The 22338-nt window shown below is 36.7% G+C and overlaps 1 protein-coding gene across 11 annotated transcripts in view; it reads left to right on the top strand.

Moving 5' to 3' along the window:
• atp8a2 (ATPase phospholipid transporting 8A2) overlaps positions 1-22338 on the top strand; it is an 89027-nt gene that overhangs the window by 18662 nt on the left and 48027 nt on the right. For 10 of the 11 annotated variants that reach the window (XM_055181793.2, XM_055181789.2, XM_055181787.2 and 7 more), the window contains 22 exons: positions 227-326; positions 1772-1870; positions 1999-2044; positions 3519-3559; positions 3858-3931; positions 4329-4398; positions 4481-4608; positions 4689-4800; positions 6519-6687; positions 7327-7454; positions 7536-7613; positions 7697-7785; positions 7916-7960; positions 8064-8139; positions 8217-8322; positions 8398-8480; positions 8566-8615; positions 8753-8822; positions 10737-10821; positions 10902-11041; positions 12516-12654; positions 13190-13254. In XM_055181793.2, the coding sequence (XP_055037768.2) occupies positions 227-326; positions 1772-1870; positions 1999-2044; positions 3519-3559; positions 3858-3931; positions 4329-4398; positions 4481-4608; positions 4689-4800; positions 6519-6687; positions 7327-7454; positions 7536-7613; positions 7697-7785; positions 7916-7960; positions 8064-8139; positions 8217-8322; positions 8398-8480; positions 8566-8615; positions 8753-8822; positions 10737-10821; positions 10902-11041; positions 12516-12654; positions 13190-13254 (1993 nt within the window). Of the gene's footprint in view, positions 1-226; positions 327-1771; positions 1871-1998; positions 2045-3518; positions 3560-3857; positions 3932-4328; positions 4399-4480; positions 4609-4688; positions 4801-6518; positions 6688-7326; positions 7455-7535; positions 7614-7696; positions 7786-7915; positions 7961-8063; positions 8140-8216; positions 8323-8397; positions 8481-8565; positions 8616-8752; positions 8823-10736; positions 10822-10901; positions 11042-12515; positions 12655-13189; positions 13255-22338 lie in introns of those variants that run through there. The other variant, XM_055181794.2, reaches the window with a different exon arrangement.

Raw genomic sequence — 22338 nt, 5'->3', positions numbered from 1 at the left:
CCTAAACCCAATAGAGAATCTTTGGCGGGAGCTCAAATTTTTTTTTAGACTATGTCTCTCACAGTGGACATGCACCTACGATTTTCAAACCCCTTCATGATTTCTAAGTGGGAGAACTTGCAAAATAGCAGGGTGTTCAAATACTTATTTTCCTCACGTTCTAAAAAGTTAAATGGTTCGAGAATACATATAGAAAGAAAAATAATTTGATCTTTTCCCTCTTCAGCACGGCTAAGTACGGGATCCTTACGTTCCTGCCTCGCTTCCTGTACGAACAGATCCGACGTGCAGCTAATGCTTTCTTCCTCTTCATCGCTCTCATGCAGGTACGATACTTGGCACACAAACACACATATCTGTCCAAGCTGTGTATGCTTAGGTCTGAGGACTTCAAAGTACAACGTTTACTGTACATGGTGCCATAAGGGCCATTTTGGGGATGTCTGAAAATACTGCTTGTGCTGACTCTGAAGTCATTTCTGCATTATATCAATTTTTTGTTCTGTTTGGAAAAGGTCCACTATGGCACTCTCATCTACTCTCAGTACTTTATGTCGGCCTTCCCACGATTCGGCCTGTCAGGCCAGAACTGCATTAAAAGGAATCTCTAGGGATCTGTAAAAGAAACTCTGGGTCATATTTCACTTCACTTATCAAATGCTAAATTATATTCTGCTTAACATTTGCTAAACAACAAGACTTTGTTTTCTCAAACCATAGTATACATTCGTATTTACTTTGATTTTAAGGTAAATGTGACCTGAATATTTTCTCATGTGAGAAACTAAAGTGCGACCCTGTCTGTGAAATCCAGGCTATGGTCTCATAATCTAAATTTGGGATTTGGAGCATCAAAGTTTGATTTCATATTGATTTCAATCTTTGACATTCTTACCACTTTGCTGGTGGGAACCATTGACTTCCATAGTAGGAAAAACAAATACTAAGCAAGTGCTTTTGGGTGAACTATCCCCTTAAAGGGACACCCCCAAAATAGGCCCATTTTCCAGCTCCCCTAGAGTTAAACATTTGATTTTGACCGTTTTGGAATCCATTCAGCCGATCTTCGGGTCTTGCGGTATCACTTTTTAGCATAGCTTAGCATAATCCATTGAATCTGATTAGACCATTAGCATTGTGCTTAAAAATTACCAAAGAGTTACTTAAAACTTGACTCTGTAGTTAAATCGTGTACTAAGGCCGACAGAAAATGAAAAGTTGCGATTTTCTAGGCCGATATGGCTAGAAACTATACTCTCGTTCTGGCGTAATAATCAAGGACTTTGGCTGCAGGAGGCGCAATGATATTACTCAAATCTAGTCCCATGCTATTGAAAGTTGCCAAGGGGACTATTTTCGGCACTGCGTAATATCAGTTTTAAACAGGAAAAATATCAAAACTCTTTGGTCATTTTTAAGCACAATGCTAATGGATTATGCTAAGCTATGCTAAAAGTGGTACCGCAAGAGCCGGAGATCGACTGAATGGATTCCAAAACAGTAAAAATCAAATGTTTAACTCTAGAGGAGCTGGAAAATGAGCCTACAGTACTGAGGTGTCCCTTTACAGATATGACATTATGTAGGATGATTTTATGTAGAAAAAAACAGTAAATCACAAAAATGACTTTATGTGGGTTTTTACTGGCAGGGTCACCAATTGCCCAACTTTGTTTTCATTCTTCAAAATTAGGTTGCGCCATTCAACCACCAAACTCCTTACAAAGTACTTGCATTAATATAAGTGATCTGTATCCATTTTTAAATGCAGCAAATCCCTGACGTTTCACCGACGGGTCGCTACACAACACTGGTACCTCTCATATTCATTCTGACTGTAGCTGGGATCAAAGAGATCATTGAGGATTATGTGAGTATTATGCTTAATAAGACTGTGAATTAAGACTCTTGACAACACTGGATGAGAGCATCTTTGAAATGCAGTTGATACTTTGAAGGATGAACACTGATGAAGTGCCACTTTGTGTGTTGTTGCAGAAAAGACATAAAGCAGACAACACAGTGAACAAGAAAAAGACAACAGGTTGAGTATTCTTGAATTAAAGGACAAGTTCGGTATTTTACACTTAAAGCCCTGTTTTCAGATTGTTTATGATGAAATAGAACGGTTTTGACTGAAATTTCAACATATGCGGCTGCCCCGAGATTTTTCGGGTGTTTGTTGTTTCACCTCCCACCTCTATAATGGGGGTATAGGTGCACTGGAACAATCCTTCCTAAAATGCATTAAACTTTTGTTTACAACGACGTGAAACTCACCGAGTGGTCAGGGGTGTTCACTGATATGCTCACACAAAAAATCGCTGCAAAATACACACTCCAACAGGTTTTATCGTAGTTTTTGTCCAACTCCATTGACTTGTATTAGATGTGCTGTGAGGTATTACTCCACGCAGGGATCTTTGTTTCTATTCTTGCAATTGGGAAAGGCTGATTATCGCCACCAACTGGGCTGGAGTGTCTATTATTCAAGCTCTCAGCGGAGAATATACGGGTGTGAGGTGTTTGGAAAAATAGGTCTACAAGTTTACAACGAATGCTAAAACAACTGTTGGAAAGCATCTTTTGCAGCGATTTTTGTGTGAGCATATCAATGAACACCCCTGACCACTCGGTGAGTTTCACGTCTTTGCAAATGAAAGTTAAATGCATTTTAGGAAGGATTGTTCCAGTGCACATATACCCCCATTATAGAGGTGGGAGGTGAAACAACAAACACCCGAAAAATCTCGGGGCAGTCACATATGTCAAAATTTCAGCCAAAACCGTTCTATTTCATCATAAACAATCTGAAAACAGGGCTTTAAGTGTAAAATACTGAACTTGTCCTTTAAATATGGGCTATTTTGACATTTGATTTCTAGTAAACATTTAAAGTGAATCAATACCTTTTTATAAAAGTTTTCTTTATATATTGAATAATACCCGTTCTTGTTTAAGGACAACTTTCATTTTTTTTTTATCCAATTCAAATGTTGACTATAGTATATTTCAGTGTAATCCTTTGGGACTTTTATTTGCAATGTATTTTATCAGTGTTTGTTTTTTTACATTATGTGTATACAGCATGTTAAATACATTTTATAAATATTTTTTTAATCTGTCTATAAAATCCAGACTAAAGTCTCTATAATCGAATTATAAGTTTAGGAGCATTAATGTTAGATTTTAATTTTTGGCAGAGCCTTACTCAGTCAATATTAAATATATCAAGGATATATTTATAAAAACTGAATTCTTTTACGTTATGCATGATGATTTTACATAGAAAACAAAAAATCACTGAAATTACTTTTGCTGGGTTTTTACAGGCAGGAACACACTTTATAATATCTCTTATTGTGTTTTTAATTTATTTGAAACTGGTGATTAGGTTTTAAATGTGTACTGTGATTTTAGGGTGTGATTTAATATTTGGTAAATGTTTTTTACACTGGTGTGTAATTTGATGTTTCTGTTGTCATTGCAATATTTTTTCTGATGATGTTATTTTCCAGTCATACGTAACGGAGCATGGCAGACCATCATATGGAAACAGGTGACCTTGTTTTTCTTTTCATTATCTAAATCTTTTTCTTATTACACCCTTTTTTCTGTGTTTCCCTGTTTTATTTTTTAATGATACTTTTAGTTGTGTCCTGTTGCAGTTTTTATTTACCATCTGCTTATTTGAATTCACCTCTCTGTTCCCTTTCTTACAGTTTCTTTTATCTCACTTCTTTTTTTGTGCATCCTCCTGTGTATTGCACCTCCTGTCTTCTTCATGCACTGTGGTCTCTTTCTTAATCTCATTTTCTCCCTCCTCATGCTGTTGCAATGTTGCACCTGCCCACTAGGTGGCAGTGGGAGACATAGTCAAGGTGACCAATGGGCAGCATCTTCCGGCTGACATGGTCATAGTGTCCTCCAGGTCAGCACCACTGTGTGTGTTTGTGTGTGTGGGTTTTGATGTGCTGTGTTCGTGTAGTTTGATTTATAGATGGTGTACGATATGCAAATTGAGTAGTGTTGTTGGGTGTCATATAGAGTTAAACAAATTGTGTCTCATCTCGAAGGCTTTGTTCAGACAACCAGAAAAAATGTGGGGGGAAATTTGGGGAAAATGTATTTATTTGTCAGCCTAATTAGGTTTAAGCTGGTCTACATGCCTGGTCTCCCACCTTGGCCATAACCATCTTAAACCAGCAAAAAACGCTTGAATTGAGTGTATTCTGAACAAAGCCTATGAAACATTTGTGTGTGTTGTTTACGTAATTGTGAGTTGCTGCTGTGCATTTAAAATGTGCTGCTGTTTTTTTTTCTCACAGTGAGCCTCAGGCCATGTGTTATACAGAAACATCCAACTTAGATGGGGAGACCAACCTGAAGATCCGACAGGTGAGCATTAACCTTTAAGTAAGTATTAACCTTGGGAGGGTGATCAGATCATTTCAATATTGTGGGGTTGTGTGTGTTACAGGGTCTTTCTCTCACAGCCTGTTTTCAGTCTTTGGAGGAACTGATAGGTTTGTCTGGTCGTCTAGAATGTGAGGGACCGAACAGACATCTGTATGACTTTACTGGGACACTGCGCCTTGACAACCAAAAGTGCGTAAAACCAAATAAGTCTCTATATTACCGTCTCTGCGCACCAAATATACACCCTGATAATTTTCTGTTTTATACAGCCCAGTTCCACTCGGGCCAGACCAGGTGCTGTTACGAGGTGCCCAGCTCAGGAACACACAGTGGGTTGTGGGAATTGTAGTATACACTGGACACGATTCAAAACTAATGCAAGTAAGTGTGAGCTCACGAATAAGCGTAGATTAGATTACCCTAAAGCGGGGGTTTTTAAACCCTTGACCTAAATTATTTACTTGAAGTACCCCCTGAGATTTTTAAATAAATATTTAAATAATTTAATAGCCCATTTAAATTGCGCGTTTCACTTTAAAAACATATATTTATGTTTTTTATCAGTAGTATTTTGTTGTTACCTGTTATTGGACCTTCATATAAAACATATCTGTCCATTTTCCATGATATATTTCTGGAAATTCACCAAAATATAAAAACTCATAAGTATATAAGTTATCTTAGATATATCCTCAATGTTCTTGCTTGTTTTGTAACAAAACAAACATATGACAAGTCATAAGACACCCCAGTGAGAACCAATGAGATTCAGGAACCAGTGAAAATCTGTATTATCGGCGTGCCACCATATTTGAATTTACTGCACTCATCTGTGTGTTTCCATGTATTTGCGACATGTTGTTCACAAAAATAAAATAAAATTATTATTTGTTTTCTCTCACAAACATAATGATTCACCCCAGGGAACATATAACCCAATAGAGTCATTTGGATTACTTTAAGTAAGTGATAATGCATAGGCAGCCTGTAATATATTACCGTATTTTGCGAACATTAAATAAGGAACATTAAATATCGATTTGGAATATTTTATTAGCTCATTTATAATGCAGACCTTTCGTGAGGAAAACTTGTTTACTTTTGGTCTCAAGAAAAGATAAGATGTCCAAATGTCATGAACACACTATTTAGTTTAATAATTTGTACTTATAATGTCATATTATATGTTATTAAAATATATATTTACATTTTTGTTGCATCCAGGTTACTGTGTTTTATTAATTTTAAAAGGTTGTTATGTAAGGAATAATTGTAAAATGTAAAGGAATAAATAGTTTTTGTATTTAAATCGCTATTGTGAATAGGACTATTTCTTCCGCGTATCATCCAACGGCTCTTTTGCTTGTTCAAAAACGTAATTTTAAAGCTGGCAATGGAGGCTTGAGCCGTTGATAGCATTCTAATGCAGTTATTAATGAAGTTATTAGAAAGAAAGCGAGAGCGACAGAGACACACAGAGAGAAAGAGAGAGATAGAGAGCAAGAGAGAGATTGTGCGAATGAGGCTACGTCTGTGCGTCTCTTAACAGCTGTTATTGCCTCGGAAAATCATCTGTCATGTTGTTTTTGTTAGTCCGTTATTACAGTTAACTATGCAAAGTGATATGATACTGTAACCCGGTCAATAGAGCTGCCTGGAACTATGTTCGCCGTGCGTTTCCCAGAAAATAACTGCACACCTCAGAACGTTCATCAGCCAATCAGATTCAAGCATTCAATGGACCCCGTGGTATAACTGGCAATAAAAAACCTGCAAATGTTGCAACTGGCCAATCAGAATCAAGTATTCCAACAAACCGTGTAATAATGATGGATAAATGTGCTTTTTGAAACGTTGCCATGTTAAAAAGATAACATGACGGCATTTTAATATAAAAATATTGGTTTGTATTAAACTGAAGAAAGGTAATATATATCTGAAATGAGTAAATTATGTGAAAATTTTCATATTTGGATAAACTATTCCTTTAATTTGAAATAGACAATATGTTTCTTTGCATTGCATTTATTATTACACTTTATCTAATGACCTGTTAGATGTAGCTTTAATGATGTCGCTTGATATTTCTTTTTTTGCAAAATTCCACTAAAGCTCCGCTAAAACGCTCAAATGTTGAGCGGGTGACTAATATGCAGATTCTGGTTCTGTTCTGTATTCTTCTGGTCATGGCCCTGATCAGCTCCATTGGGGCCGCCATATGGAACAAACAGCACACGGACGAGGCTTGTTGGTATCTTTCCCGCGCAGGTACTTACACAGGCACAAATAACAACAAAAATACTACAGAACATTTTACTTTACTACTTAAGCTGGAGTATAGTCTCATTTTTATGTGTACGTGAATGTACACGCACGGTCAAACTCACAGCCTTGCAAAGCATTGTTTATTTGACTCGTATGTGTACGCAGACGTTGGATGCATGCACATTGCGACAAAATCTCTCGTGCTACATACTACATTTTCCTATACGCACTTTTGCGACCTACTTGTACAAAGTTACACGGTTACAAAAATCTGCCGGTGCGCGTACAGTGTGTTCGCGCACCAAAAAATTGGCTTCGCACGCACAGTACGCAGACCCTTGCATATGCGTAAAAACAAGACTATACTTCTAGCTTTACAGATATTAATTTTTATGTATTTTATTATCATGCATTCTATCTATTTTATCTCTGTATTTCTTTTACCTTTTATTCTTATGTCTTTACTGTTTGTTCTAAAATGCATTTCCAGTTAAGCTGCTCTACAGCAATGCAAAATTGTGAAAAGTGCCTAGAAACAAATTTAAATTGAATTTTTTTCAGCTTTTTTTACCAAACGCTATGCTTTGATAACCTTGCATACATTATCATTTCTTAAAAGGTTGTTTGCATATGTGTGTGTAGGTGACATCTCTCTGAACTTCTGGTACAATCTTCTAACCTTCATCATCCTTTACAACAACCTGATTCCCATAAGTCTACTGGTCACACTTGAAGTGGTCAAATTCACTCAGGCTCTCTTTATTAACTGGGTAAGACTGATGATAATGTGTGCGTGTGAGGGCATACATAGTTAATAATGAGTGCTTAATGCTGTCCGTGTTTACTTGCAGGATGTCGAGATGTATTACTCGGAGACGGACACACCCGCCATGGCACGAACGTCCAATCTGAACGAAGAGCTTGGCCAAGTGAGAAGAGACTTAGTACAATTTACTTACATGTGTTTTGTCTTTGATCTCGACTCACTTTCTTGTTTCGTTTTTGTTTTTAGGTGAAATATCTATTTTCTGACAAGACGGGCACTCTCACCTGCAACATCATGCACTTTAAGAAGTGCACGGTAGCTGGGATTACATATGGGTAATTGTAGCGTTCAATAAACTCGCATTATCTTCACGCTTTGAATCGTTATTGTTCTATTAGCGTGTATTGATCTGTTGCTTTTTGTTTGTATTCGTTTTGGGCCACTGATCTATTATTCTGTCTCCAGGCATTTCCCAGATCTGGAGTGCGATCGATCCATGGAGGACTTCAGGTCAGATTCTGCTGATTCTATTTGTGTGCCGTAACGTGCCGAGCGATGCACAGGACTAAGTAGATAATCCATCCATTATATCTCTGTTTGTCTCACCTTTCAGTCACCTTCCCTCTACAAGCCACAACTCTACTGAGTTTGATGATCCTGCACTTATCCAGAACATCGAGAAGAATCATGTAAGTGTTTAATAGTGTCTGTCTGTCTTATTCTTTCTGAGAATGATGTGTTAATGGTCTTCTCTCTTGCCCTGTAGCCCACATCCCCTCAGATCTGTGAGTTTTTGACTATGATGGCTGTCTGTCATACTGTTGTTCCTGAGCGAGAGGAAAACCAGATCATCTACCAGGCCTCCTCACCAGGTATCACAATTGAAAGGCTTTTCTCTTTCAATATGAGAGCTGCATGCTGATGCTGATGTACTCCGGTGTTTTCAGATGAAGGAGCTCTGGTGAAAGGTGCCAAAGGTCTGGGCTTTGTTTTCACTGCAAGAACGCCTCATTCGGTGATCATAGATGCGGTTAGTGAGAGCTTTACTTCATTAACAATCAACCTTGGATCTCATTCAACTCTTAATGTGTATGTTTCTTTTGTTTACTCCTTAGAGAGGAAAAGAGCAGTCTTATGAACTGCTTAATGTACTTGAATTTTCCAGGTAGGCATCACAGGTGCACCTGTTCACTATCAAATACACACATCTGTGTAAAGCCATAAAAACTAATTGTAATGTTTTTAATAAGATCTCAAAATGATCTTCTTCGTGATTGTTCAGTGTTTTTCTCTTTTTTACAGCAATCGTAAAAGGATGTCAGTCATTGTGAGAACACCCACAGGCAAACTCAGGCTGTATTGCAAGGGAGCAGTGAGTGTTTCATATATTACATACAGATAGAAAATAGATTTTCATCTGTAACATACAATTTTGTACAAAAGCCTTAAAGGAAAACACCACTGTTTTTCAACATTTTACTATGTTTTTACCTCAACTTACACGAATGAATACAGAACTAATCTTTGTACAGCATGTCGTGACTGTGTTAGCATTTAGCCTAGCCCCATTCATTCCTTAGGATCCAAACAGGGATGAATTTAGAAGCCACCAAATACTTTCATGTTTTTCCTCTTTAAAGACTATTACATGAGTAGTTACTCGTGTAAGTATGGTAAAAAAATGAGAACTATATTGTATAGCGGAAGAGCACTTAGTTTGCAGCACTTCAACCTCGCGCGCAGTAACATCATCACTCCTGACTGCTAGAATATAGTTCTCATTTTTTATTTGCTTAATAAATTGTCAAATTTTATTTTGTGCCACCATACTTACTCGAGTAACTACTCATGTAACAGTCTTTAAAGAGGAAAAACATGAAAGTGTTTGGTGGCTTCAAAATTGATCCCTGTTTGGATCCTAAGGAATGAATGGGCTAGGCTAAATGCTAACACATTCACGACGCGCTGTACAAAGATTAAGTGCACACATTGAATAAAGATAGGTATGTATTCATTTTTCTAAGTTGAGGTAAGAACATGGTCAAATATTGAAAACGGTGGTGTTTTCCTTTGAGGGCACCACCAGCTTTATTGTTTTAGCAAAGTTTTATTGACCAACTGTATTTATTTTTCACTCTCTTTATTAAAGGAATATTTCAATTAAAAAATGTAAATTGTGTCATTATTTACTCACCCTTAAGTTGTTACAAACCTGTATACATTTCTTTGAACACAAATGAAGATATTTTAAAGAATGTTCATAAATAAGCAGATTTGGGGCACCGTTGACTACAGTAGTAGTAAAAATATTACTATGGAAGTGAATGGTGCCCCAGATCTGTTTGATTATTAACATTTGTCAAAATATCTTCATTTGTGTTGAGCAAACAAAGAAATTTATACAGGTTCGTAACAACATGAGGGTGAGTAAATGTTAAAGGTGCAGTGTGTAATTTTTAGAAGGATCTCTTGACAGAAATGCAAAATAATATACAAAACGAAATTATCAGGGGTGTATAAAGACCTTTTTATAATGAGCCATTATGTTTTTATTACCTTAGAATGAGACGCTTTTATCTACACACATCGAGGGTCCCCTTACATGGAAGTCGCCATTTTGTGCAGCCATGTTTCTACAGAAGCCCTTAATGGACAAACTTTTTTACTAAGTTGTCTCCGACAATGACATGTTTTTTCCGGTGGCGGCTACCGTAGCTTCTCTATGCATTTCAAAAGCGAGGGGTGAGCAGTGGACTGAGCCGTTGGTTGCAATCGCAACCTCACCACTAGATGCTGCTAAAATGTACACACTGCACCTTTAACAGAATTTTAACTTTTCGGTAAACTATCCCTTTAAGATACAAAACAGAAAATACAGGACATATGTACAAAAAATGTATAAAAAAAAGAGTTAATTAGACTTAATAGTTAGGATTTCATTTCATTTAGATTTAAGAGAGTCTACAGGTTCCTGCAGTTGATCAAGAGTAAGGGGAGATCACATTAAATACATGACACTTTAGCTAATAATTTAATTCTGTTTTTAAATGCTGCATACAAATTTCCTGTATTTTCTGGCTGTATTTAATAGAGAGTATGAATAAATAAATAAATAATAAATAATTATATGTGGTCACTATACCATTGCAAAAACAACATTAATGGTGCATGGTGACCTTGTACAATTCTGTGCAAAAGTCTATGTTCACATGCCAGGGTTTTCCCATAATCTTTTGCAATTTGTAATGTTTGCTGTAATTTGATTAATGTCTCGCATGCATTATAGGATAATGTGATTTTCGAGCGGCTGGACGAGGCATCGCAGTTTAAGGACCTAACCGTCGTCCACCTTGAGCAGTTTGCTACAGAAGGTAAAGAGTTCTTTTAATTTGTTGATTTGTTTTGCCTGTCTGTATCTTTACACTGTTTTCTTCGTGTTGTGTTTGTGCAGGGTTACGGACCCTCTGTTTCGCGTATGTGGACCTAGAGGAAGCAGCCTACCAGGAATGGCTGAAGGAATACAATCGCATTAGCACTGTCATAAAGGATAGAGCTCAGAAACTGGAGGAGTGCTACGAACTTATAGAGAAGGTACTTCATATACTTTGCACACCTTACAAAAAATAGTTGTTATGGTTGTTCAATGTTCAGTTCAATTTAGATGGACGCCATGGATAGATAAAAAACGAATGTTAGGCACGTTCATGTCTGATGTTCTGCCTAAAGGCTCAAGCTGTAATGCTTTGAGTGGACAACAGGGGTCACTGTAGCATTACCGCATGTATAAGCAACTCATCGTGTGAGTGATCGCTCACAATTTTAACACATGTGTGTGTGTTTCAGGGCTCTGGCCCAGATAAGTAGTCTGAGGAGGGGTTGGTACACCACAGCGAAGATAATTACCTTCACCAGTCTGCCAAAAGCCTCATAAAACCAGAGTAAACAACATTGCTGTGTTACCTCTACACACACAGAAAGAGAAATAGTCCAAAAACTCCCAGAATATTTCCCAGTCTGTATATACTGACGGGGAGGAGGGGGATTGGAAAGGGTGGGGAAGTGTAACATGGATTGAGATGTGATAAAGAAGAAAGCAAATGTGTGAAAAATGGTTGTGGCTTTATCTGCAATCTGTATGCCTTTTTGTGATGCAGGTTTTATTAGTGTGTGTGCTAAAGCAAGCATCACTGCTTCTGTTTAGGGTTCAAAAAAAGCCCCTTCACTAAGTATTACACCTACAGAAGTGGATTCGTACTAATTTTGCTACACATACTGTATTAAAAAATTATCTTGAGCAAAATGCATTGAGGTATGGTGTGCTATTGCGTTACTAGGAATGTAACCCAGTGACTAGAATATCAAAAGCTTTGTTCTGACTTTCTATACTAACTACTATTGTACAAGCTACACAACTTATATAATCTCAAAAAATCATGTTTATGCTTACATTTGGCAGACGCTTTTAATCCCAAGTGTCCTACAGTACATTTAAGCTTTACATTTCATAACTATGGGTGTTGACAACCCATGACATTTGCGGCGCTAACGCAATGCTATTTATCAGTGACGGCTGGTGACTGCTCATCCAAATTCAAATTAAGTGTTCGGAGTGTCGTGTGTTGCTCGTGTTTTCAAAATGTGTGTTTGTTGCGTCATGTGAACCATGTGCATCACGTGTTTTGTCAAAATAAGTGCCTGCTGCACACGCGTCAAGACCGTTTGTGATAAAAGAGACGCTCACGTTCACAAAATACACGTAAGACACTCCCTTAACACTAAACTCTGATTACACATGAGATTATGCAAGTATCTGGCAAACGCAAGCGTCTCTTTTATCATAAACCCTTTAGACGCATCTGCAACAGGCACTTATTTTGACAAGACACGTGATGCACATAGAATCACTCGACACGCAGAACACATATTTTGAAATTACGAACCACACACATGACAGGCTACATACACGTTTTGATGAACTTCGCATCGAGCGAACCTCAAAAAGAAAAGTCATGTCAATGTTTTTGTGAATGCATTCAACGTTCTTCATCTTCTACTTCATTCACAGAACTTGGTGTTATTGGGTGCCACCGCTATAGAAGATCGTCTGCAAGCCGGAGTCCCAGAAACCATTGCAACACTTATGAGGGCCGACATCAAGATCTGGGTCCTGACCGGGGACAAGCAGGAGACTGCTATTAACATTGGTATGCGTGTGTGTCATGGATATATACTTATGCAAACATGCATAAATAGATTAAAGCTGAAGTGTGTAATTGCTTGTGATTTCCACAACTGTGCGAGTTATTACATTTATGCATTTGGCAGACATTTGCATTTTATCCAAAGTATGTTACAGTGCACTTAATCTATACATTTTTAGTCAGTATGGGATTGAACCCATAACCATCTCATGACCATGCAAAAATGACCCATAGTACCTTTAAAATTTAAACTCGAATTGGGACCAGGAAATGCAACAGGAGAAACACAATATCAAGGAAAAGCAGACTTCCATGAGACACGGAGGGACGTTCGGATAGGCAGTCAGGTTGGCGCTACAGACAGACAGCTCAAAATAAAGTAGGTGTGAGTTGAGATAAAGCAGTGGACAGCAGCGCAGACCCAACAGACAGGGATTAGTGGGTAATGACAGATCTACAAAGAGGTTAAGTTGTTGTTGGGGCGTGTATGTGTGGCTTTGTGTAACGCTTCTACTGTAACTCTCTTCACGTGTCTCAGGTTACTCCTGTAAGCTGGTCTCACATGGCATGTCGCTCATCATTGTCAATGAAGATTCCCTGGATGTGAGTATATATTGTGCATACATATGTGTGTGTGTGTGTGTGTGCTAGAGGAAATGGGGTGTGGTCAGGTGAGAAAAGTGTGTGTCTTTTGTTCTTGAACAGGTGAAAGTAATTAAGGTATCCGGTTTCATTACTGAGAGCATGATGAAAGTGGTTATGGATCATACACACACACACACACACACACACACACACACACACACACACACACACACACACACACATATAGCAGATGACGCGCATTATTACTAAAGCAGAAGAGGAGCGTAAAACACACACACACACACACACACAGTACGCTTGGTGATACAGTTAGAAATACTTTATTGTAATATCTCTACATTCAATATAGGTCAATGTATTTACATTTCGCAGGTACTTTTATCCAAAGGGACTTATTAAAGCAATAAACCCCAAGAAGCAGTGGGTTACCAGTGCATTTTATAACAGCTAAGGGGCGTTGTTAGGCACGACGCGAAGCGGAGTGCCTAAACCCCCTTAGCTGTTATAAAATGCACTGGTAACCCAACGCTTCGAGGGGTTTATTGCGTTTATAAAACGGTTACTTCATATGCATAACGTTAGCGGGATTTTATCAAATAAAACACAAACACATAAGTTGTAATTACTAATTATATTAGTATAAATATTACTCTTCCGCCAAACAAAGTAGTTCCTCAGAATCAAGTGTGGCTGCAACAGAGCGCAGTTCACAAACAACAGAGACGCAGCAAAGGCACAATGAAAATATGATTAAAGACTGTGGTGTTTATTTTTATATATCAACATTCATCTAAAATATACATTAACATTTATATCGTGCAACTGTTGAAGTGATGATCAAATATGTTTGTAAGCATGCTTAACTCTTTCCCCGTCAGCGTTTTTTTTAAGTTGCCACCCAGTTTTAGTTGAATGCCTTACAGAAAAATGATCTTCTTTAAATAAACATAAGATATCAAATGAAAGAACAGTCCATCCGCTTTCCAACAACATCAAAAAACGTTTCATCCTACCTTCATTTGTTGTCTTATCAGTTATCACCTCTCAAATTTTCAGCTAAATGCGGAGATAATTCCATTTTTGTGAGGAACTTTGTAAGAGATCAGATTCAGAGCCTGATCAAAACACACGCTAAATCCACCACAACGCTGTTGTGTCGAGTGAATGCTTCAGTGTTTAAGCTGGGTAAGATTGCCCTCTAGTGGAAAATAGCGGAAATATCAATAAGACAAAAAAAACTTCAGAGAACGTTTTCTCTTTATTGATGAAATGTTTTATTTATTGACATTTATCTGGATATCGCCATAATTGTGCAAAGGTAGAAAAATTAAAAAATGATTAAAGACTGTGGTGTTTATTTTCATAAATCAATACGCAGCAACAGTGGCGAAGTGATACTTGTGATGCGGTCTGAACCGTGGGTTTACCGGGGTATTTTATCACGGCTTAGAACGCGTTTCAACCAATCAGAATGAAGAACCAGAACGAGCCGTTTTATAAAATGCATTTTATCAGTATGTGTGTTCATTCATTGGGAATTAAACCCATAACCTTTGTGCTGTTAGCGCCATGCTTTACCAATTAAGCTAAAGTGTATTTCTGTAAATAAATGTTAATATGAATATTCAGTATATTGCCCAGAACATAAACACAATGTCTCTCACTTTCTTTCTTTCATTTCTTTCTTTCTTTTTTGCACAAACAACAGGTTAATTACTTCCAGGTAGAGATAGTCATACACGAAAGCTTGTAAACTCTCAGATCTCTGAGAACAATCCACAAGACAACAAAGCATCACACAAACACTCACAAACAGAGCAGAATGTTAGAAAAGAAATCTCCTGGGACGAAACAAGACTTCAATCACGCTGCATGGAAATCTTTTTCCAGACTGTTCCTTGTTTATACTGAAACACGATAAGAGTTTGTAAAAACACAGTGAGCAAATTTTAGCTCGTGTTTTTTTCAGTTGTTCTGTGTTAAAAATTAAATCGTATCCGTTTACACTGAAAAAATTATTCATTCAATTTAATCAATTTTTTTAAGGTAAGTGGTTGCAATCAATTTATTTAAGCTACATTTAAACAAAAAAGATTAGTAAAGTAAAATGAAATATAAAACTTTTGTTTAAATGTAGCTTAAATAAATGGATTGCAACCACTTACCTTAAAAAAATTGATTAAATTCAATGAATCATTTTTTTCAGTGTAGTTGTCGAGATCTGTTCATTGTTATAAAAGATTTGTTGGTTCAACTTAAAAAAGTAATTTACCTGATTGCCTTAAAAATTCTAGTTAATTCAACTTATATAAAAATATTTATGAACTCAAAAAAGTTGTTGTTAAAAATTGTTGTGTCAATTAGTTGAATTAACTCAAAATTTAACTAAAAGGCCACCAGGTAACTTACTTTTTTTAAAGTTGAACCAACTTTATTTACAGTATTGTTAGAGACTTTTAAAGAAACAGCTCTTGATCACACAGTACAGCTGTGTAATAAATATGATACAGTGTAGGTGTAGCATACTGAAGCAATAAGATACAATAAGATAAGACATAATAATAAAAAAAGATTATTTAAACATTGTATTATCCAAATTAATAAAGTACCAGATAGTCCCAGACTTTAAGGTTTAATAGTTGCCCTCATTAGGTAATATACACAGCAGCAAGGTGTTTCATATCACACTTGTTACTAGGGCTGGTATTGCAACCAATTTGGCAATTAGATTCTTATTTATATGGTTTCAATTTGATTTGATTAGTTATGAATATTTTATAAACCGTGTTAGTTTTGCATCCATATTTGTAAAAATGCCTGTAAACCCTCCCTCTTAGCTATATCACTGAAATACACATTTACATTAATAATAGGCCCACACAATTGTTTAATTATTTTTACTTATCATAAAAACGTGCATACGATGCACACAAGGTGCACAAATTTAACAATGCACATTATAATAAAAAAACCTAGATGTGCAATAGTAAAATTCATAACAATTTATAAAGTCGTTTTTAAAATTCAAACAATTTATGTTTAAAACAAGCCCATAAAGCCTTTGTCTGGACATGGCATATACAAAAAAAAAATTGACGTCTTTACGATTATTAAATTTGGCCGACGGTTAATTTTCTAATAAATTGTGATGATTAATTGCCTGTTTTAGGGCTTTGACATTTAATTCTCATACATTTTTTTGTTTGTTCATGAAATTATTTGCAAGGTTTACCTGGCAGTAAATATAAATACACATAACACATATTTAAAAGTATTTATTGAAAGAATATATCTTTCAAAAACTGAAAAATGTTCATAAGAAATAAACACAATAAAGTGTCTGAAAAATACCTGAAAATAAAAATGCAATCACAATACACTGACTATACCAGAACAGGCCTTAAATAATAGTCAATCCTACTAAGTTCATATTAGTACTGACATGTCTGTAGTGCCTGCAAAAAAATCTATTCCTTACAAATTTGTCCGACGGTTAATTTTCTAATAAATTGTGATGATTAATTGCCTGTTTTAGGGGTTTAACATTTCATTCTCATACTTTTTTTTGGTTTGTTCATGAAATTATTTTCAATTAAATTGTTTGCAAGGTTTACCTGGCAGTAAATATAAATACACATAACACATATTTAAAAGTATTTAATGAAAGTATATATCTTTCAAAAACTGAAAAATGTTCATAAGAAATAAACACAATAAAGTGTCTGAAAAATACCTGAAAATAAAAATGCAATCACAATACACTGACTATACCAGAACAGGCCTTAAATAATAGTCAATCCTACTAAGTTCATATTAGTACTGACATGTCTGTAGTGCCTGCAAAAAAATCTATTCCTTACAAATTTGTCCGACGGTTAATTTTCTAATAAATTGTGATGATTAATTGCCTGTTTTAGGGGTTTAACATTTCATTCTCATACTTTTTTTTGGTTTGTTCATGAAATTATTTTCAATTAAATTGTTTGCAAGGTTTACCTGGCAGTAAATATAAATACACATAACACATATTTAAAAGTATTTAATGAAAGTATATATCTTTTAAAAACTGAACATTTTTCATAAGAAATAAACACAATAAAGAGTCTGAAAAATACCTGAAAATAAAAATGCAATCACAATACACTGACTATACCAGAACAGGCCTTAAAAAATAGTCAATCCTACTAAGTTCATATAAGTACTGGACCACATGTCTGTAGTGCCTGCAAAAAAAATATTCCTTACAGATCCTTAAGAATAGCATCCTTCACTTCCCTAAATTAGGAATTGCTGTTTTGAAAATGTATGTTTTACCTGCCAGTTCATACTGCTTATCAAAATTTTGCAGAATTTCTTTAAATGAAATGCTTTGCAATGTATCGCGTTACACTGTCAGTTAAGGTGCGCCATTAGATACTGTCTCGTTAATACAAACGCTGCAGCTCCCCCTTGTATTTTTTAAGAGATGTGCAATCATTGCGGTGATCTGAAATCATTGCTATGAAGTCGAACTATCGATTTTTTAATCATTGTAAAAAGAGAGGCAAAGTACAGATAATATTCACATCATCTGAAGTAAAGCACACAGTAAGAATCAATTCAGGGATTTCCAGAGTCAATATTTTTTTAGTTAAATTATGGGGGGGAAATTACCCAGCCCTGTCTGTTGCTTTATTGTGTTTTATCATGATACGCTGATATTGACCAATCAGAATTCAGATCTGTAAAAATAAAACTTTTCCCAGTTTCTGGCCACATCACCATCTGTTATTTTGTAATCAACAGCTTTATCATGACCTCAAAGCCTGCGGTTGTGAGTTTTGGCTGAGCAAATCGAACCCAATTGAAAGTGTTAGGTGAGAAAACACACAGACGACAACTATAATTTAGCGTTACTTCTGTTTCACTGTGAATTGCGGCCCATTAGGCACAATCGATATACAGTACAACCACACTGTGTGATTTATAGAAGAATGTTAAATGGCTTTTTATTTGCGCATTTATGCCAGTTAGTTAAAAGCTTAGTGGAAGATTGACGTTTTAAAGAGATGGGCGGCACTGGTTTCTGTGAAAATCTCAAAGAATTCTCTTATCTTACAGTGCACTTTAAATAACCCACAATACCTCAGATGCTACTGGGGTGAGCGTAGTGTCACAGCTGTGTGTGTGTGTGTATGGAGTGAGTACAGTGTGTGTTGCGTGTGACAGCTGCTGTTTTGTGTAGCAGTTGGATCAACATATCACAGTCGTCCTTGATTTCCTCCACGGTCTCTCTTTCTCTCTCTGCCACAAATGAGTTCATCATTGTGAATCGTCAACATGTTGATCGTAGTTGATTTTCGCTCCTGTCATACAACACCTCTGTCTGTCAACAGCTCCCAAATTTACAGGAACAGAGTTTGGGTTGGAGTGCTTGTGTGTGTGTGTGTTGAGTGAGGGGTAATACGATCTCCTTTTGGCGCTTCATCTCGTCAAAACAAATTCTGGCAGCAAAGCCTCCTGGGTAAACACGATGGCTTTTGACTCGAACCCTGTGACAGGTTCCATCTGTCACTGGGCTGTGACAGAAACACACACATACACACACAATCCCTTTCGGACAGCTGGTGTCCTTGTTATACACGCAAACTTATTCCGCTTTTTCTCCTTCGCATACTCTTTCAATGATGCACACATATTCTCTATTACTTTCCCAGACACTCTGTGGTCTGTCTGATCGGTCTGATAGGCTTAGTTCCACGTTTCATCAATCTCAGCGGCAGTCCCCCTCCTCTGTAATACTGCCTGCATTACACGACTTACACAAACACGCTCACTGGATTCGCCATTAATCATACACAGGCACACAGAGCTCAGCTCCTCTTCCTGTTTTCTCTGTGTAATGCAAATACTGTACACGGCTCATTCACAGTGTTACTTCCATCGTAGTGAGAGCATGCATGAGGCGACCTACATGTGATTTAAATCTCTCTGTTTGCCATTCAGAACTTCAACGGTATACATGTGTTTGTTTTGAGCATTTTTTGCTTAAAATTTCCATCATGTAAGCAGGTATAAGAGGCCATGTTGTCAGGGTTAACACTAACATACATTTTGGCAGACGCTTTAATCCAAAGTTTACTCATATATTACTCATAAAAGCTGTGTAAAAAATTGCTGTGGCAACTTATCTTTTTAAATTTTAAGCCAACCAGGTAACTTTAAGTTTAACCAACTTTTATTATTCAAGTATGCATTTTTTACATTTACATATAAAAAAAATTTACGACACATACGTGTTCCCTTTGAACCGAGGGGCAACCTTCGGATCTCTATCGTGAAGCCAATACAGAAGTGACTTAAACTGCAATTCATCGACTGGCCGCTAGAGGCTGGCTCCAAAATGGAGTCAATTCCCAGAGACCCCCATGTTAAAATGCCCAAATTTACAGTAGAAAATAATATGCTTACCAAAAAGTGTTTTTGATCTATATATAGGGGTATTTTTCCCTTCATGACAACTGTGAGGCGGGTGAATTTATTTTTAACCAATCCGTTTAAATTATATTAAGGCTTAAAGTTCTGCATATTTAAGGGCGTGGTCACTTGAGTGACGGGTTAACGCTTTATTCACGTCCCGCCTCTTTACCCATTTTCAGTTATCCGTGAGTAATTCGCAATGACGCCTACTATTGACTTCAAGAAAGCTCTTCACAAACCTATGGGTGATGTTACGGACACTACATCTATATTTTTTACAGTCTATGGTTTGAACTCATGACATTTTGTGCTGCTCTACCACTGGGCTACACAGGATTACTTTACCAATTGTATCCAGGGTTCCCACGGGTCCTTGAAATCCTTGAAAGTTTGTGAATCTGGGGGGAAAATTTTAAGGCCTTGGGAAGTTTTTAAAATATACATACATAGATACAGGTCATTGAAAGTGCTGGAATCTATTTTATGCAAGAAGTTTTCTGGAAAAAAATCCATATTATCCCTTTGTGTAGTGTAGGATAATATCATAAAAATTCTTGACTTTTTAAGCAGACGTGCTAAATTCTTCACTTTAAATGTTTATATCTTCTGTATGCGAATGTTGATTCATACCAAAATGCTTTTTGCATAGTTGTGTTTGACACATGAAACCGTCTCTGGTTACGTATGTAACTGTTGTTCCCTGAGAAGGGAACGTCCCTGTAACGCCATCTTTGGCAATATTTTAGATAGAGATATACTTCCTGGCTCCCATGTCACCTTGTCTTTGTTGTTAAGCCTCACCATTGGTTGAATTTGATATAAACATTCAAACACATTTTTCCCCCTGGAGGCGCCCCCAAAGTGTCACTGCAGCGACGCAGCGCGAGTTCCCTCGAAAGTGAACTGTAATAATGTATCTGCAAAGGTAACACGATGTAACCTTGCTCTCACTTGAATTGTGTCCCCACATTTAGTCCTTGAATTTGAGGATATTGGACCTGGAAAGTCCTCGAAAGGTCCTTGAATTTAACTAAGGTGAGAGAAATCAGTATCTAGTGCTGAAATTATTTCTGTTTTCATTCATAATATAAGCCACAAACAGATGAGAGATGATTTCTTGTTCTGTTTAAGACACATCTGCCATGCAACATGCCCCCTCCCATTGAATAGATAAGGTGACCCGTCATATATCTCTGCAGTTGGCTTTAATATCTAATATTTTAATATCTATGGTTTTTGCTAACCCCAAAATTAGCAAAACCTGACAAAAACCTGCCTTTGAGGACGCCCTCGTTTAAAAAAAAAGTAAATTAATTTTTTTTGATAAAAATTGTAAAATAAAATTATAAAAAAATGTTCATGAGCCTTTCACTTCCATAGTATTGTTTTTTCTACTGTGAAGGTGAATGGGGCTCATAATCCTCACATTCCTCAAAATATCTTCCTTCATGTTCAAGAAATTTATACAGGTTTGTAGCAACATAAGAGTGTGTGTGTGTGTGTGTGTGTGTGTGTGTGTGTGTGTGTGTGTGTGTGTGTGTAATGTCTGTATGAATGGAGAATGTGATCTGTGATATGTCACACCAAAGGGGCCATTCTCCTCAACTCTATATATAAAGTGATAAGATCCCTTTCACAGGAACCTGAGAACACAACAAAGCCACTTTGTGTGTGTGTGTGTGTGTGTGTGTGTGTGTGTGTTTGTGTGTGTGTGTATTTGTACTATAGTGTTTTTTGTATATGTGTGTTTGTGAGAACATGATCTTCATTCTGTTCCCAGCTTTAAAAAATACAGAAAATAACATTTAGCTTGGACCATAAAATACATTCACTTCTGATATCTGTCTGGAAGTGACACTGAAAAATGTACGTCCAAACTAAGGGAGTTTTTTTACTTTCTAATTCAAAAAATACTTCTTAACAGTAAAATGATAACATGCAAGCAACTGTCCAAAACCCCCATTCACGCAGCACGTTGTTCCCAGAAAAGGCCAATAAAATTGCTAGTAGGCCTTCTGTGTGAGTGCAAACACTTCTCTTAATTGTTTCTGGGATCGGCCGCATAAAGGGAACCTAGTATTATTGCCGTAATATTAACAAAAGGCATATAAACAGTGCCGTAAGGGGCGTGTAATAGTGAAGACACCGATGTCATCACAACAATAAGTTATCGTTCAGCAGGTTTTAAATGCAGATCAACTTTCATGAGGAAAATATCTGCAAAAAAAATTTATGAAGCAGAGATCTGTGCTAATTCGGCATAATATTATTGGCTGCACATCATACGCTCATTTATCATATTATCGTAAACAGAAATTCATGCGTATGGTTTCTAGAGAGATAGAAATTGTGGATAATAACTTAAGACGCTGCGGAAATATCCACAAAGTGCATGATTGCAAACACAATACACGTCACTTGTCTTTACCGGATCTTTATGGGATGTGCGTGAATGCACACACAGATTCCGAAAAATAAGGAGCCAAAATCAAACGATCTTTTGATTTCCATGTATTTTCAGTAGTCTGTGTGTGAAAAGGACTTAAAAGTGTCTGTCCACTTCCTGTCAATCCCAAATAATTACATCACTACCACACTCATTCTGCATCCCATCATTTTGGT

This window comes from Misgurnus anguillicaudatus, chromosome 25 (assembly GCF_027580225.2).
Source record: "Misgurnus anguillicaudatus chromosome 25, ASM2758022v2, whole genome shotgun sequence".
NCBI lineage: Eukaryota > Metazoa > Chordata > Actinopteri > Cypriniformes > Cobitidae > Misgurnus > Misgurnus anguillicaudatus.
The sequence above is the reverse complement of the archived record's forward strand: the minus strand, read 5'-3'. Positions and strand labels throughout refer to the sequence as shown.